Source organism: Notamacropus eugenii, chromosome 6 (assembly GCF_028372415.1).
Source record: "Notamacropus eugenii isolate mMacEug1 chromosome 6, mMacEug1.pri_v2, whole genome shotgun sequence".
Lineage (NCBI taxonomy): Eukaryota > Metazoa > Chordata > Mammalia > Diprotodontia > Macropodidae > Notamacropus > Notamacropus eugenii.
In genome coordinates this window covers 145,218,173-145,236,935 of record NC_092877.1, presented here as the reverse complement: position 1 = coordinate 145,236,935, position 18,763 = coordinate 145,218,173, and the positions used below count along the sequence as shown (strand labels likewise).

The 18,763-nt window shown below is 39.8% G+C and overlaps 1 protein-coding gene across 3 annotated transcripts in view; it reads right to left on the bottom strand.

Moving 5' to 3' along the window:
• Positions 1-18,763, bottom strand: part of ARHGAP10 (Rho GTPase activating protein 10) — a 364,988-nt gene that overhangs the window by 183,386 nt on the left and 162,839 nt on the right. For all 3 annotated transcript variants that reach the window (XM_072621216.1, XM_072621217.1, XM_072621218.1), the window contains 4 exons: positions 15,666-15,770; positions 8,494-8,623; positions 5,216-5,322; positions 3,542-3,636 (listed from right to left, as the gene is read on the bottom strand). In XM_072621216.1, the coding sequence (XP_072477317.1) occupies positions 3,542-3,636; positions 5,216-5,322; positions 8,494-8,623; positions 15,666-15,770 (437 nt within the window). The remainder of the gene's footprint in view (positions 1-3,541; positions 3,637-5,215; positions 5,323-8,493; positions 8,624-15,665; positions 15,771-18,763) is intronic.

Sequence of the window (18,763 nt, the reverse complement as noted above, 5' to 3'; positions counted from 1 at the left end):
TATCTTTGTCTCCAATGCTTCCCACAGTATCTACCACATAACAGGTACATGACAAATGGTCACTGAATGGACTGAATGAATGGACACCATTGTCCTCATCCACAGAATTGGAATATTAGATGAGATGGTCTCCAAAGTCTCTTCCAAGTCTCAGTTTTATGATCCTGTGACTCTTAATTACTCTGAGTAACTTGGAATAAGAACCACATGAATAGCTAAAATCCAACCTCCCCTCTCCCCACAATTCTGTTACCAAAAACCACCAGGTATATGGATGATAGTAACAGCAGACCCTTTTTATTACATTTCAAGGTTTCTAAAGCACTTTGAATTATCTCATTTGTTACTGCTGTCCAATGACCCCAAGAACGAAGTGCTACAGGTGTGTTTTTACAGAGCATTGGACCTTTAATTTCACTGGCATACAAAAATGCCAGTGAAGAAACTCCCTCTCCCTCTTTCAATCAAGATGGGTGTTTTAGATGCCTGGGACGCTGAGGTCAAGCGAGTTGTATAGAAAGTATTTTTTTGGAAGTAAGACCTCAGATACAAGTCATCTTGACTCCAAGGTCATCTCTGTATATGACAGATTTTATATACATATATATAATAATTACATGTATTATACATAATATATGATATACTATATCATATTATAATTCTATATAATATAAATAATTATCTATTATTTATAATTATATATAATATATTATTATATATTATATGCATATAATATGCATATAATATGTATATAATATATAAATATGTGATAATATATTATTATAATATAATATATTATATATAACATATATTATAATGTAATATTATAATTATATATTATATATATAATCTGTCATATAGAGAGATATGTGTGTGTATATATACACACATGTGCACACATATGTGATTGTGTGTGTGTGTGTGTGTGTGTGATCAATTCTATATCGGACTGCTTCTGCTATGGATATTATTATCCAGATTTTACAGAGGGGAAAATGAAGCCAACAGAAAGGAAATGGCCTGCCCAGCTTTACACAGCATCAGAAGTAGAATGTGAACCTTGACCTTCTCACATCTGACTTTAACTCTCTATCCATTAGGGGACACTGTCTTTCAAGCAAATAAAAAGATACAAAGGATGAGTCAGAAAGCCTCAGACCCAGCCATGGCTAGGCTACTCACTAGCTATGTGATCTTTGGAAAACCACGTCATATTCCTAGAACTCTTTTTCCTCATCTATGAAAGGAAGAGGTTTGTATACATGTTGAATTTGTTGTTGCTGTACCTTTTTTCAGTTGTGTCTGACTCTTCATGACCCCATCTGGGGTCTTCTTAGCAAAGACACTGGGGTGGTTTGCCATTTTCTTCTACAGCTTAAGGGATTTGCCCAAGGTCACACAGCTAGTAAGTGTCTGAGGCCAGATTTGAACTCAGGAAGATGAGCCTTCTCAACTCCAGGCCCAGCAATCTATCCACTGTGCTACCTAGATCCCCATACATATTGTTTACAACCATATCAATGGGAAAGTATATATAGATATGGGAGATAGGAGAGCAAACAATGAACAAAAGGGAAAAGGATGAATCACTGACAAGGTGTAGACAACTACATAATGATATTCAATTTTAATCTACACATCTTTAGAATAAATGCCTGTTGAATTTAACTGAATTATAAATGAGGTTAATAGTTCCTTGGTCGGCTGAGGTTATAAGTTCAAATCAAATTAAATATAAATAAAATGAACTCAGACGATCAGAGCAGTCTCTTGGAGCTTGTGTAATTCTAAAATCTGTGATTCTACTAACACACTGTCATCTGTATCTAAAGATAACCCTGTTCATCCATCACTAATGGGAATGTCTTGGAGAAGCAAATTGTCCAGTAATGACATCCAAGTACACGATATTGACAATAACTACAAGTGAATTCCAAAGCAGCCAGATTTAGTTCAGTTTTCACTTCCTCTATCCTTTTTATAAAAGGTACTATGAGCAATCAAATGTCCCAAAACTAGACAACAGTCTCCTGTTGAAGCTAAGGTCTCTTCTGAGAGCAAAATATAAATTGAATGGTCTCATTTCCAGTGGCTAAGAGTTTACGATATAAGAGCACCCTAAGAATTTGGCAAGTCTATGTACTGGAAAAGAGGCTCTTCATAGCCAGAAGACCAAGTGCTGCCTTATATGCACTGATAAAAGGGCTAAAATCAAGGGTATAAATTAGCAGGGAACTATTTTAAGTTACCACATGTAAAAGTCACAAGCGTGTAGTAGCAAAGTATATACCACATTAGCTGGAAAGGAAGCACAGGCTGGTTTAGTAACATGATGCACCAGCAATCACAATCCTGCCAATATCAAAAGCTTCCTACATAGGAACACGCATTAAAATCCACAAAGGGACAGCTCCAAACTTTGCCTAAATTGATCTCCTGCTAATCAACATCACTGTGAATACAGAGATGCTGGGAAATGAATGCATATGTCTCAAGTGGAAGTTCCTAATGGTTTTTCACAGCCAAAGGGATTGGGCTACAATGTATGTTTTATATTTCAAGGGGCAGTGATGAAGCCAAGGTGGGAATTCCCCTTAATTGATAGAAATTATAAACTCTCTAAAAGATAATCGGATGGTCTCAGACAGTGGCTGGAAAAGCAGTAACCCTATGGCAAAGCTGGGGACTAGGCTCTCCTTCCTCAGCTAGAAGGGCATCCAGGACAACACGTTCCATCCAGGTCCACAGTAAGGTTAGATCCAATGTTACAACCAGAGAGAAAAAAAACCATATTGGAACAGATGTGCGATTCACTGGACTATTAACTTAACTCCTTTGGAAATCTGGGGAAAGCTATGAACCCCCTCTCAGAGTAATGCTTTTCAAAAATTAAAGAAATGCTAAATTTCAGTTAGATGTTAGTGAAAATGAAGATGTATTTTTTCCCCATGCAAGTTCTCAGATCCCCTGCAAAAGATCCATATTCTATGCATTCCTGGTTAAGAATCTCTAGTTTATAGCAATGATGTCAAATGAAAGGAGAAATGAGAACCACTACTCTGGAGACACATAAGGATCTGTGCAGTCCATATATTGACCAAGTTTTAGAATGTGTGTATTTTATTGTATTTTTATTTAATTGGTTAAATATTTCTCAATTACATTTTAGTTTGGTTCAGACAAAAGTAGGGAATACTGAAGATCACATGTAGGGCATGGGCCATGTGTTTGATACCTCTAGTCTAGAGAATTCTCAATGAATCACCCCCCCTTTACCAAAGCAGACTGGCATCAACTCTACAATTATGGTGTGCTGTCTGGAACAGTGAAAAGTGACATGATTTGTCTAGGGTCACACAACCAGTAAATATCCAAAAGTAGCACTTGACCCCATTTCTGGATGAGGTTCTCTATCCCCCAGAGCAGGCTCTCTCTCATACATAACTATTAAGAATAAAAATGACACAATCATGGATGTTTCTCTGGTATCAAAGAAAGTGAAATGCTCTTTTTAGCATGTCCTGTAATTTAGATAACTTACTTGTCTGCTGCTTCCACATCAAAACAGAACCGTCTGTCAATGGAGTCAGTATGCCTTTTGGTACATTCTTTCAAAGAGAAGACTTCTCCATCACCCTGTTATAATGAGGAGGGAAAGTATTCTTAGAATCAAAATATGAAATTTCAAAAGAAACCAACTATAACTAAGACAATGACCTATATCAGAAAACAAAGCTACACATTTTTCCTGAACATGTCTTCCCCATCCTCTCAAAAATCACTTCTGTCCAATGTGGCTATTTCTCTTAGTGTCCCTCCCTCCTTCCCACTCACTTAGATTCCCAATCTCACCTCATCTTGAACTCTTTCCATTTTAATCTGACCAACATCCAATGAGATGCCAAATCCTATGAGATTCTACCTCGGAAACATTCTTCAACTCTTTCTATCTATTCTTAAAACCACTACCCTAGTTCAGCACCCTACCTCTCTCTAGAGCATTCCAATCACCACCTTATTGACCTATCTGCCTCTATACTCTCCCTTCTCCAATGCCTCCTTTGATAAAGCTGCTTAATGTATAAACAATTTCAACCCCTGCTCAAAAATTTTAGGGGTTCCCTTAGCTTGGCATTTAAGGGCCACCCCAATTTAGCATGAACTGATTTTTTTCCCCCAGTTCTCATTTTCTCTCTCTCAAAACTGGACTATTAGGATTTCCCTACTCCCATCCTACATTCTACTGCCTTCTTGCAAGGCTCTCCTTTTGCCTGGAGTACTCTGTCTTTCTCTCCACCTACTGAAACCCTGATTTTCCTTCTAAGTCCAGCCTTCAGGTATCCTTATCTCTACGAAGTATTTCCTGATTCTTCTATCTAAAGGAAATCTTCCACCTGGGGTAGCTAGGTGGTGCAGTGGATAGAGGCCCAGTGCAGGAATCAGGAGGACTTGAGTTCAAATCTCATCTCAGACACCTGACAGTCACTAGCTGTGTGATCTTTGGCAAGTCACTTAACCCCAATTGCCTCATCCTGGGTCATCTCCAGTCATCCTGATGAATATCTGGTCACTGGATTCAGATGGCTCTGGAGGAGAAGTGAGGCTGGTGACCTGCACAGTGACCTCCCTCACTTAAAACAAAGTCAAGTGCAAGTTATGTCATTATTTCTCTGATCTCTGATGATGAAAACCATGGTCTTCTTCAGCAACGAAGGACAAACACACACAGAATCTTCCACCTAAAATTTTCTTATAGGACTTTACACAGATCTCTCCTTCACTTCTATCACACTATTTTCGATTATATGTATTTACTTACATCTTATATTCCTTTTTTAGGCTTTAGGTTCCTCGATTGTGAGGAATGGTATCATTTTTCACCTCTGTCTCCCTCACACCTTTCAAAACTGCTGCCACACATTAGCTGCTTAAATATCTGGTAAACTAAAATCCATTCTTCTCAACCTAGTCTTTTTTTTAAGAGTCAGAATACAGTTCCTTTAGTGTTCCCCACTACCACTCAGGATTCATTACCCAAAAACACAATCAGCTCTCTTCTCCTTAGGCCTTCAAAATTTTTCCCTACATTGTATTCCAGTGACGACAATGCATCGGGCATCGCTTACCAATGCCAACTAGAAAGGGATTACAGATGGGTTGTATCACCCTCCCCACACGTTTCACTTTTCTTTGTGAAGTATAACAATATACTTACAATCTTGCCCCCTGATCGATGTTCAAATGGAATCATGGTAAACTTCTTTGCCGCTTTCCTATACATGCAGTAGTGTTTAACCCAGCTGGAGCCAAATGGAGCAGGCCCTGAAGCAAAAGAACAGTTTTATCCTTTTAAAATGATGAAAGAAAACAAGGGAAGGGAAGGGAAGGGAAGGGAAGGGAAGGGAAGGGAAGGGAAGGGAAGGGAAGGGAAGGGAAGGGAAGGGAAGGGAAAGGAAGGGAAAGGAAGGGAGGGGAAGGAAGGGAGGGGAAGGAGCATTCTCAAATATGTCAGCAATATTGCCCATACAAGTGAATGAGTCAAGCTCTTCTCCTTTGAAATGCACTCTGGATTTTATTCTCATTTATATTTGATATCTTTGAGGGGAAAAAATATTTACAGTAAATGTAACATTGTTCTCTTTAACCCCAACACTACCAGGCAAGTGTAGGACCATGCAAGGACTTGACTTGACAGTGAATAATGCCAAAAACCATCAGAAGGAGAGGGAACTAGATATGGTGAATACAAATGGAGGGCCTTGGAGTCCAGAGGGCCAGGATTCAATATATACTGATGCATCCCAGGCGGTGTGGCTATGGGTGAATCACTTAAACCTTTCGTTGCTAAGATACAGATGAAGGGTCAATCTGTACCACTGGAGAGAAGTTCAATTGTAGGAATATCCTACACTAAGAAAATAACAGCAGTAGAGCACACCTCATTAGGTATTCGTTCAGCAACATATATTCATTTAAGGACCAGGTTTAAAAATAATTTAATAACTATTAATCAAATACTTTATATAAACTGAAAGTAGTTCTCTTCTCTTTGCCTTGAGTTCTTGAGGTCTATGAATATTTCAACTGGATGATTTTATAATGTGTGGTCTTTATTGTGAAATTATATGGATCAGAGTTTTAAATCTAGAATGATAAAAGTAATAACCACCAGCATCTATACAGTATTTTAAGGTTATCAAGGAGGCACAATGGATAGAACTCCAGCCCTGGAGTCAGGAGGACCTGCATTCAAACCAGCCTCAAACACTTGACACTTACTAGTTGTGTGACTCTGGGCAAGTCACTTAACCCCAACTGCCTCAGAGGGAAAAAAGTTTGCAAAGCATTTTACAAATATTATCTCATTTTATCTTTAACACATATATATTGTACACACATATATAGCTTTAACACATACATATTTAACAGTTTCTGATCTGGGTAAGATATACACTGGATAAGAACAAATTTTTCCAACAGCCATAAAGATGGCTGAAGCAGGCATCTAAGACACTAAGGTCATCCACCGCATTTTGGACAAGTCATCCTGACTTTTGTCCTGCTGTTGGACTTTGATGATTCAGGAAGAGAAAGGATGATGATTTTGCCCAATTCCACCTTGCTTAAATTTAATTCAAGAGCAAGTCAAGACATCACCAATAATGCCACTCTCAAAAATGAAGGATGAACATCAACAACTACCTCTACATATTAAAAAAATCCAGAACTAAAGATGAAGGATAATGTGGCAAGTATAAGAAAAAAATAAAAATCATCATGAGACTGAACTGGTTCCTTCTGGAACCCAGCGTCCTTTTTTGTGCCTTCTGAAAACAATACTTTCACACTCTAATACAGCACATACATCAGAGCACCTAAGAGGCCATATGTAGACCAATGACAGCTAGGAACTGGTGATGCTCTCTCCCCACTACAAAAGAAAATCTAAGAATAAGGCACTTAGAACATCATTTTAGTCTAATTCCTATTAAGTCTTTTAAGGCCAAAGGGAACCTACAAGAACTTTTCTCACTCTTGATCATCTGGTCCCTTGCTTCTAAAAGTTTTAAAAGTTCTGATTTACACACCCTGGATTTTCAGACTCTTCACATAAATTCACTAGACATGACAGCTTCATCAAGATAGATCATCAATGGCTTTTCAAAAGACTGTGATTGATTCCTTGGAGACTTTTTTCCCCAAAAACTGCACAACTCGGCCAACCTGACTGCAAAACTCAATCTGAATCTAAATATCTGCAAATGAAAGAAAAGTGGCACTTGCTAGTTGATGAGATAGTTTCCCTACATCAGTTTGATATTTCATCCAAAGTGTGGTGGATATTTAACTGCCTCTGGAGTCTTCTACGCTGTTAAATTGGTCAGTTAAACTGAAGTGCTACAAATCAGTCATAAATGGTAAGTGAAAGGAAGGTTTGTGAGCTGCTCTGATTACAGTCAACAGGAGGAGAGGGAGAGACTGTAAATAAGGAACATTCTCATGCTTCCCTCATTTGTCTTGTACCACCAGCAATCAGTTTCATAGGTGAAGAAGGAAGGCTCTGATCTCAGCAGTTAAATGATACTCAGCAGTTAAGATCTGATTGGATCTGGAGATTTCTGAATCTCCAACTCATAAACGAACCACATCACAGAAACACAGGTATAGTGAGTACAGTCTTGCCATTTCGTGGGAAATAAGGTAGGATGCTATTTGGAACAGAATGCCTGGAATGGTAACACATCCTGGGAGTAGGTGACAGGCTGGTGGACTGCTTGAGCTCAGGAGTTCTTAGCTGAAGTTGGCTAGGCAAATCAAACATTCTCACCAAATCTGGTATCAACATGGTAAGCCCACAGGAATGGACAGAATGCCTTAGGTAAGGCAAACTGACCCACATCACAAACAGAGCAGGTCAAAGCTCCCTAGATGATCAAGAATGGGGTTGGACCCATAATGGTCCTCAACCTAGGTAAGGTAGGGGGACTCAGTCTCCAAAAAAAGGGAAAGGGAGGTTACTTCCAAACGACTTCTGAGTCATCCTAGCACATGGAGCACACCCACATCCACTAACCCATCCCACTTGCCACCTCCTCCTAGCTCAGAATGTAAGTTCTGGAGCCTAGAGGCTCTCTTGTTTACTTGTTTTCATATCTCTAATGCCTAAAAAACAAAGAGTGTGTGCTCAATAAATGTTCTATCAATCTATTAACCGATTTATCCTTGGGCTATTTTTCGTACTACTAGGATAGGAAGGGGGTAAAGACAAACGATAGAGAGAAAGGCTCAAATATTCAAACACATTACCTATAAAAACAAGTCACTCGATCATTGGACAGAGCCCGAAGGTACCTTGGAAAGCCTCTCATCCTACCCTTTATGTGACTAGATCAGAGACTTTTTTTAGGTAAGCTGGTATTGGGGGCAGAGATGGGTAAAAGAGAATTCCACAAGAACTCATCATATTAAAGTTCAGCTTGGCGATCCTCTTACTCTTTTCCTGGACATAGAGGTAGCCTTCCACCGCAAACTGGCTTGCTCTCTTATGCTCCTTGGGATTCTGTCTGATTTTATTCATGAGATCTTCCACTTCAGACCTGGTGCCTTCAAAACGATTCCTTGTCTAAAATGAAGGAAAGGCAAACATTAAGAGACTTTAAATGTTGGCATTTGGAGCAAAACGGAAAAACCAAGATCAATTCTCTGGAAAAGCAAAGGTTTTAATCAGGTCCTCTGTACATTTATTCATCTATCCTTCATCTTTTAGATCATCTTTATGGTGTTTCTTGTTGAAAGGAAAAAAAAATCTGAAAGCTAAATAACAGAGGAAAGGAAGCCAAAAACTAACGGTCGTAAGGTTTTTTAAAGCTGTATATGGCTGTATTGCCAAATGCATAGTCACTAGCATTAGGTGCCAGACACAGTAAAAATCAATCAAGTCTTAAGCCAATAGTTAAGCCACAAAGCCCACATACAAATGTTTCCACCCACTCAAAAAAAAATAGATTATATTTAGTTCATGTGGGATATGGAATAAAGGGGTATTTGCAAACATGGAAATAATAAGTTGAGTTTAAATGCAAGGAATATAAAAATGCAAGATGGCGGAGGAGAGAAAACTGAGTTCTCCCAACCTTCCCTTACAAACAACTTTGAAAATAACACTTCAAATTGAATTCTGGAGTGGCAGAGTCAATGAAAGGTCAGAGTGAGACATTCTTCCAGACCAAGAAAACTTAGGAGGTTAGAAAGGTTATCTGTGACAGGGGGAGAAGGTTGGCCTGGAGCCCATGTGGATGAAATATCAGTGGTGGAACTGGGTGATGGTGAGAGAAACAGCAGCAGCTTTGGGAGCTCTCAAGTCAGGAGCCCTGGCAACTGATTACAGGGGAATCCTGTGCTAGCACTGGACACAGGACCAGACATTGTTTGGCTACTCCACTTCTGGGTCATGGTTCAAGAAGGGAACCCTTTTGGTTAAGAGGGAGAGAAAGCCCAGAGGGGCAGTACCCTTTCTGGTCCCAAGGGAAGAGGGGCTCAAGGAGAAGTGCTGATTGCAATTCCAAGGGATCAAAGGCCTTTTCTGGGTAAGGACCAGATTACAGACCAAGAAAGCAGTGACCACACCTCTCCTCAAATCAGGTCACCTTGGGAGAACCAAAAACTTCCAAACTCCCAGAACTAGCTCTGAAAACAGCAGTGAAAAAAAACCCTGTGGCTTGAGAGAGCCTCTTTCCCCTGCCACCCAAGCTGAGAAGAAAGTCTAATATTAACATAAAGTTCCAAATCAAGAAACAGGGAAGAAAAATGACCAAACAACCACAAAAAACAAAAGAACTTGACCATAAAAAGCTACTATGGTGACAGTAAAAATAAATATACAAACTCAAAAGAAAACAAAGTTGCTAAAACAGCTATAAGCAAAGAACCAGAGAAAAATGTAAATTGGTTTCCATGATACCACATCCTTCTTATCCTCTTACAAGAAGAGAGGACTGACCACTTTTTCTCATTTTTCTCCATGGGCTCATCTCCCTCCTTTATCTATCCACATGAAAATATCCCCCAAAGTATGGTCCTCAGCCTTCATCCCTTTCCTTCTCTATACACTCTCTTCTGACAAGTTCATGTATTCCCATAGTTTCATTCATTACCTTTATGCAGAGGATTAACCAATCTATGTATCCAGTCACAAGTTATCTTTTCAGTGCTAGTAACACATTTTCAATTGCCTGAGGGACATGTCCACCTAGACATCCTGACAATACTTCAAACATAGTACGTTCAAAATTGGGTTCATTATCTTATTCTTTAAATGGATCCATTCCTCAAAACTTCTCTATTTCTGTTAATAGCACTATCCCAAGGCAATCAATTATTTTTGAATCTCTCTCCTCTATCACTTTCCACATTTGAACTGATTGTCAGGGCAGGTGGATCCTATATTACCTCTCACCTCCACTCCCTCTTACCCATTCATTGGTCTCATTCCTAGCCCAGACCCACACTACTTCTCAACCAGACCATTATAATAGTTTCCCAACCCATCTATCCTACCTCAAGTCTCTTTACTATCCAATCCTTTTCACAGCTAAAAAAAACAGTCCTCTTATTTAAACAAGCTTAAATATGTCATGTCAACCCTGATTTTCAATGGTACCTCTCTGCCTATAGGATAGGATAAAAGTATTGCCTATAGGATAAAAGAATTACCTCTGAAGTCTGGCAGGAAATTATAAGAACCTTATTAATACCCCCTTCCCCAATGTGGCTCCTAAGCTAGACTTTGAGTTCTTGTCCTATCACTTCCGACCTCTATGAATTATTACAGGCTATTATCCCCACATCCTATGTCCTCAGCACCACCTTCAGAAATGTTTCTCATCGTTTAAGACTTAACTGAAGTGTGTGTGTGTGTGTGTGTGTGTGTGTGTGTGTACACAGCATATATTATGTATATGTATATACAGACATATATATTCTCTGTCTGTCTCTTACTCTGTATGTCTGTCTTCCATAATCTCCAAAACTCAGTGATTCCCTTACCTCCTCAAATTTCTTACAAGGCTGGCCATGCCAAGACCTCTCCTCTGCACTTATCACATGCTACCTCAGATTTTATTTATTTGTATTAATCTCTCATTCTATCCTCCACACAGCTGTCAACATAAGATACAAGTCGGTCCGAACTACTCAAGAAGCTCTAGTAAGTCCTAGCAACAAACACTAGCCTCACTTTGGCATTGAAAGCCCTTCACAATCTGGCTTTAACCCATCTTTCCTGACTAACTCTACCATACTAACACCTCACAAATTCCTTGTTTCAGAAAACTGACTTCTTTGCTATTTCTAATATATTATATTTCATCTCTTGCCTCAGTGCCCCCATTCATCTGTATCACTGTCCCCGTCCCCATTCCCATACCTACAGAATCCCTCACTCCTTACCTCTCTGCCCCTTGGAAGCCAGCGATCCCCATACTAAGACTCAGTTTAACAAGTAACTCCCACATAGGGCCTTTCCCTGTTCTTTAGATCTGAGGAAGCGACAAATTGAGGGATAGCTTGTGTGTATTTTAAACATTCCCCTTTAAATAAACTCCAGGGTTGGGACAAAATTAGTCAAGAGAAAGACAAGGTCTCTTCTTGGGTCATACTTCTAGATCCGACCAATCTGCTACAAGTTCAGAGTCTCGGTGGGTCCTGGTTCTACAGCTCTAATATCTTTAAAGGCAGGAATTCTTTTTGTATTCTCCTCAGTACATCACAGGCACTTCACAATGCTTGTTGGATCAAACGGTTTTCCTTCATAAATTTGAGATTCCTTGAGGGCAGGGACTTGGCTGTTTTTTAATCTCTGTATCCTTAGCAGGAAGCCTAATGCATTGTACATCAGTCATTTAACAAAGGTTTGTTGAGTTAAATTTAATTCATGGAAGAACCGCTGATAAAAAACTGTGACAAACTTCAAGTGAAAAATTACTACTATGCATTTTCCCCTCCCTCCTCCCACAGTAGACTGTCACAGGAAGCTTATCACAGGAATGGTACATTTCTATAGGCCTGATAAAAGCAATATTGGAAAGGAAACTAATTTGTAAAGGCCTATTATAAAACAAATGAACAACCTATGTAAGGGGATTTTAAATCAATTCCTAACTTTAAAAAAAAAAAAAAAAGGACTAAGTTCCTCTGGTCACAAAGAAGGCCAGAATGCAGCACCACCCTCCCTTTCTTATTCTTCTTCCTTTCTCTCCCCAATCTTTCCCTCCTGACCTCTCTCCATTTTTCAACCCATTTCCCTCTTTGTTTCTCCAACCCCAGGACCTTCCAATTTCTTACCCTCCTCTCCTTTCCTCAACTTCACTACTCACCTTAACCCACCTTACATAACTAGCAGCCCACACCCAAGCAATATTGCAACGGAAGCTCAAAAAACACCAGATTTACTACCACCGAGCAACTGTCTAGTTACTAATTCCTCTGCAATGCCTTTCAACAGCTTTGAAAATGGAGGATGACATAAACCATGCATCTGTCACACGCTGAAATTTAATCACCTTGCTAGATTATACAAAAATCAGTAGCTGGCCTACAAGTGAGAGAAGCTGGAAGGGAACTTAGATGCCACTGAGTCTAACACACTCCTTTGACGGATGAGGAAACCAAGGCTGAGAGAGGTCAAGCGACTTGCTCAGAGTCACACAGCTAGTATCTAAAGCAGGATTTGAACTGAGATTCTCCTGACACATCTCCCTGTCTATCTACCACTTCACCGCCTGAGAAGTTCCATATCACTCTGGATGGATACAACCGTGGCCTAGAGTCCATGACACAGCACAGTTTTCCCTGCCATGCCAACGTATCTTAAAGGGAAAAGTCCATAATTACGTAGGCTGCAAATTATGTTCTAGGAATTACAATAACATCACCTCAAATATCTTAAAGTTTGAAAGTATTTTATATCTCTTCACCGATCCTCATAAAAACTCTATGAGGGAGGTTCGTAGGGGCTCCAGGGGGGTGGGGTTTTACGTTATCAGTTGAACTCTCCAACCAATAGTCTTTGAAAGCTGCCTGGGAGCATAAAGAAATTAAATGTCTTGCCCAGAGATACACAGTTAACAGGTCAGGATGAGGGTTTGAACCTGGGACTTCCTAACTAAAAAGCTGACATGATCCACTACATCATAAAGGTATTTATTCTCAGACCCATTTTAGAGGGGATTAAATGACTTGTCCTCAGTTCACACATCTAACAGGTATCAAAGGTAAGATTTAAATTGAAGAAAGAAGATGAGTTGGCCACCTTGTTTACCTTTCTTTGTACCCAGCAGCTAGTAGTACCAGGATACAGTAAGTGCTAAATAAATGCTTCCTAAGTCAAAAGCAAACAAGAATGGTACTCAGCATCTTGGTTTAACTACAGCGTAAGATGGATCCTCAGGGGGTCATTTAGGGACTCAGAGAAGAGTGCGTGGGTAAGAGTTGCACAAGACAGACAGGCATGAATGAGTCAGGATGTACATGACCAGAAGAGATACCCACCATCAATGAAATCATAACTCCCCTGAAGTATCTCAGTTACAGTGTTGCTGGGGATTTTTTAAAGGTCACATTCCTTTATGATCATATTTCATATGAAGTTACATCTTAAATTTAAAAAATGAAAGTGACCTTCCCCTGCTCAAATGCCTACTCGTTGATCCAATGCTCTCATGAAATAACTTCCATCAGGTCCCACAGGCTTAACTTTCATCTCGATATGGATGACTCCCAAATTTGAATATCTAGTCCCATTAGGCATTCAAACTATAAATATTAGACAGTTTAAACTCAAAAGTCCAAAATTAAACTCATTATTTTCTCCCCAAATCCTCTTTTAAGTTTTCAAAGTTATGATTATGCCTCCAGTTTCCCATATCCACGCTCTTGACATGACCTTGCATTACCTCCCTTTCCCTCACCCCATCCATCTAATCAGTTGCCAAATCTCGCTACTTTCTATTTTCTCATAACATCTCTAGCACCCAAACCCTTCTCTGTATCCACAAAGCTACCACCTTAATTCTGGAACACAGCTTACCAACTGGGTTCCCTGCCTTAAGTCTCTCCCAGTTCCCATCCTTCCTACACACTGCTACCAAGGTCATGTTCCTTAAGGGCAGATCTGACTCCGTTACTCTCCTGATCAATTTTCCTATTGCCTTAGGATTAGCTAAAAAACAAATCTATATTCAAACCATCATTCCAGCCTTGCTGGACATTACTCCAAGCCAACCAAACCGAACTTCCCTCTGTCCCTCATGTAAAATCTCCTTTTACAATGCCTATTTTTCCTTACCTCCACCTTACAGAGTACCTCTCTTTTGTTTAGATACAGCCCATAGCTGTATCCCAAAGAGATCATAAAAATGGGGAAAGGACCCACATATAAAAAAATAGTTATAGCAGCTCTTCTGGTGGTGGCCAAGACCTAGAAATTAAGGGAATGCCTATCTGTTGGGGAATGGCTCAATAAGTCATGTATATGAATGTGATGGAATACTATTGTGCTATTAGAAATGATGAACAGGAAAACTTCAGAAAATCCTGAAAAGACTTTAATGAACTGATGCTGAGTGACTGGAGCAGAATGGGTAGAACATTGTGCATAGTAAGAGCCATGTTGTACAATGACTTAGCTCTTCTTAGCAATGAAATGACCTAAAGCAACTCGTAATGAGAAATGCCATCCATATCCAGAGAGTCTGAATGCAGATCTAAGCAGGCTATTTGCTCTTTTTTTGTTTTTCCTTTCTCATGGCTCCTCCCACTCATTCTAATTCTAATACATAACATGACTAATGTGAAAATATGTTTAATAAGAATGTATACGTAGAGCCTATATCAGATTGGATGCAACCTTGGGGATGGAGAAGGGGAGGGAGGCCAATTTAAAACTTATGGAAGTAGATGTTGAAATAAATAAATTATTTTTTAAAAAGATGCAGCCCACATACTGCTTTTTACATGAAGCTTCTCCTAATCCCCTCACTTACTAGAGTGCATCCTCCCTCTCTACTTTAAAATTAACTACTTTGTATTTTACTGTCCTTACAACTATTTACAAGTATTCACACTCTTCACAATTAATCTGCATATACTTATGTCTGTACCTGTTGTCTCCTTAGGAATAAGGACTGCTTCATTATTTACATTTCCATCCCCAGCATCTCATTAATTTGAATTGAAAATTGAATAAAAAGACTGTACTTGGGATAGACAGATAGTCTAAAGAGACTGGGAAGTAGCTCAATATATTTTAATGATCTCCAAATAAATGGGCCAACTAACAGGCAATTTTTTTCATAACACTAAATATAAAACCAGGGCAACCATTTAAAGTTCAAAGTATTCCTAGGAATATTACTGGACACCACTAGGTGTCAGAGTTTGCTTAACCCTCAGCTACTATACAACAGCTTTATGTTATACCACGGACTACCCAGAAGATGGCAGTGTGTCCTCAAAATTTCCACATAGTACTTAGAAATAGTCTAGGCCAGTGCGTTGACATTACATTCATATTTATACAATAAAATGGCACAAATACACATTTTTAAGAAGCCATGCATGTCTTATTAGTGAAAATTCCAAGCATCTATTTAATGGATAAGGCTTACATTCTGAATGTTGATCTGAAGCTCCATCTTGTAGTGGTTGAAGTCTTTAGCAAGTTCATGGCCCTGATGATAGAAGGTGAACATTCCTTGGAAGAATGACAGCATCTGTGGCAAACACACACACACACACACACACACACACACACACACACACACACACACACACACACACACACCCCAAAAAAAAAAAACCAGGCTTCATTAGCACAGGAAGGAAACCCACACAATTTGGGAATTTTAGTAAAATTGGCTTTTTACTAAAGAAGATACATCCAAGGACATGCAGGAAAACAATGCTAATGCTAAAATTAATGATAAAACAAGCCACCTGAGAAGAGGGGGAATACAGTTACAGAATGCCACATACCCTGCCAGATGTGATCATGTTTTGAGTTCTTCTGATTAGAGTTGAAGACAGAGTTCAAAGGGAGTGAGGGGAAAGAAATAGTAAAAAAAAAAACAAAAACAAACCTATATTTTTTAAAGTTATCAAGAAATAAAGACATTGCATAGAAGAATCAGATTTCCTCTCTCAAATCCTTTTGTTTCCTTCTACCATCCCCAACTGACCCATTATTTTATTTTTTTCAAAAAAGGAATGGGGACTTATCCTGAGGTTTTATTGGCAGAGATCTCCCTGTTAAAGTAACTCTCTACCACCATAGCTCTGTACCTTGTCTGCAACTTATAGCCTTAGAGGGCATGGAAATGGCTTAAAGGATATGCTTAGGGTCACATCCACTGGATTCTGAGCGGGACTGAAATTCATGTCCTCCTAGCATTGAGGTCTGCTCTCTAGACATTGGGCCAAGCTACCTCTAGCTGAAAATAATTGGACCAGACCTAAAAACTCCTTATTGTCCAAAGGATAGTCTCAGATGGGGTTCTTGAAGAGTTAGGAATACCTGAATACTAACCCTGCCTCCAACATTTACCAACCATATGAAGCTAACTAGCAAGTCATTCATCATCTTTGAATATAATAACATTTCCCTCACCTAAAAAACTGGGATAATACCTATGGAAACTGCCTGGAAAAGTTGTTTTAAGGCTATGAACTATTCATACCTCTAACTTCTATTGGACTTGTCAAATCTTCAGAATGCTAAGTCAATGATAAAAAGGACAGAGAGTCACAGAAGGTCAGAAAATCTGAAATCTAGTCCTAGACCTTGAAGAAGCCATCACCTGTCTTGAACCTCAATGCCTTCATTTGTAAAATGAGGGGGCTAGAAGAGATCACAGACCTTAAATGTGAAAGGAGCTCTATAAATTCGATGACCCAATACTATAATTTTACAGATAAAGAAACTGAGGCCCCAGGAGTTTAAATTACTTGCTCAAAGTCATAAATTTCAGTTATTGTTCAGTCATTTCAGTCATGTCCAACTCTTCATGACCCCATTTAGGGTTTTCTTGGCAAAGATACTGGAGTGGTTTGCCATTTCCTTCTCCAGTTCATTTTACAGATGAGGAAGCTGAGGCAAACAGGACTAAGTGACTTGCCAGGGTCACACAGCTAGTGTCTGAGGCCAGATTTGAACTTGGTAAGATGAATCTTTCCAACACCAGACCTAGCACTCTGCGTGCTGTGGCACCACCAAGTTGCCCCTTCTATGTCATAAATCAGTTAGTGGCAAAGCCAGGACTTAAACCCTCTAGATTTCCAAGGTACTTCAATGCTACTTCCACTAATAGTGCTGCTACCTTCCCCTTCTCCTCTACACTCTTTTCTGTTCCTTCCATGGATCATGGTCTCTCCTGTGAAAGGTAATTCAGCCAGTTCCATCTCCAGTCAAATACAGTCCAAAGAATACAAACTCTTGAGTCAGATACTCTGGGCTTAAACCTTTCCTATGATGCTTGCTTACTGCCTGTCAGAAAGTCAGGCAGGCCACTTAACCTTGGCAAGGTCCCTTCCAAATGTAGACCAATGGCACTATGAAAACTCTTACCTACCTTCCGTTCCACTTTGCACCTGCTGCCCCACTTGGTTTCAACTCCACAAAAACAGATGCAGCCACACCAGGGCAGCTAGATGGCAAAACGGACCTAGAGCTAGGAAGGACTGAGTTCAAATCCAGCCTCAGACACTATGGGACCCTGGGAAAGTCACTTTAATCTGTTTGCCTCTGTTTCCTCATCTGTAGAACGAGTTGGAGAATAAAATGGCAAGCTACCACAGGATCTTTGCCAAGAAAACCCTAAATGGGGTCACAGAGAGGACTGAAAACAACTTATAACAACACACCAGGGTACTTCCCGGTATTCCTCTCACTCCTTTCCTGCCTCCTTTTAAATGCTATCTCTTTTTCCATTGTAAGATTCTTGAGGGCAAGGACTGTCTTTTTTTAAATTATTAACTGTATGCCCAGGGTTTGCCACAATGCCTGGCACACAGCAAGTGCATATTAGGCATTTATTTGATTGGACCTTGACTTTGGAAACACTGTCCAAAGCGCACGCAGGGCAGTAAGATTCAGGCAGTGATCTGCCCCATTTGAAATCAGTCAAGGACTCTTGAAGGAAGCCTATGTTTGGGAAGCAAAGGAAAGTCAGATCTGATTGAGAGCCAATGATTTCACCTGGCTCAAGGTGATCAACCCTGGCACATAGGAGCGTCCTTGTTGCTCCTATCAATGACGTACACATTTGCTCCCAATGGGACAAACAAGGTCAAAATTAGTTTTGGTCCCTGCGCTGACCAGAGTCTAATGTCAACATATAATCAACAATTAGGATTTTTCTCAATGTGACAATCTCTCAATGACACAAAATGGTGCAGTGGGGAGAATCAGGGAGGAGGCTCTGCCTGGCTCTGCCACTTTTACCTGTATGTCCCAGGGGCAGCTCACTTAATTTCTCTGGGTCTCACTCTCCTTAATCTGAAAAATTAAGGTGCTGGAATCAATGTCCCCAAAGATCCCTTCCTGCTATACAGTTGGGATCCTAGTGTTACTATCACGTGAGGAGGGATGGTGATAGGAATAGAACCTGTGATGTCACTGGTGCAGGGAACTCCATGGTAAGGAAGCTCCATCAGCTTACAATTTGAGAGAGCTGCCTAGAATAGTGATGTCAAAACTCAAACAGAGAAT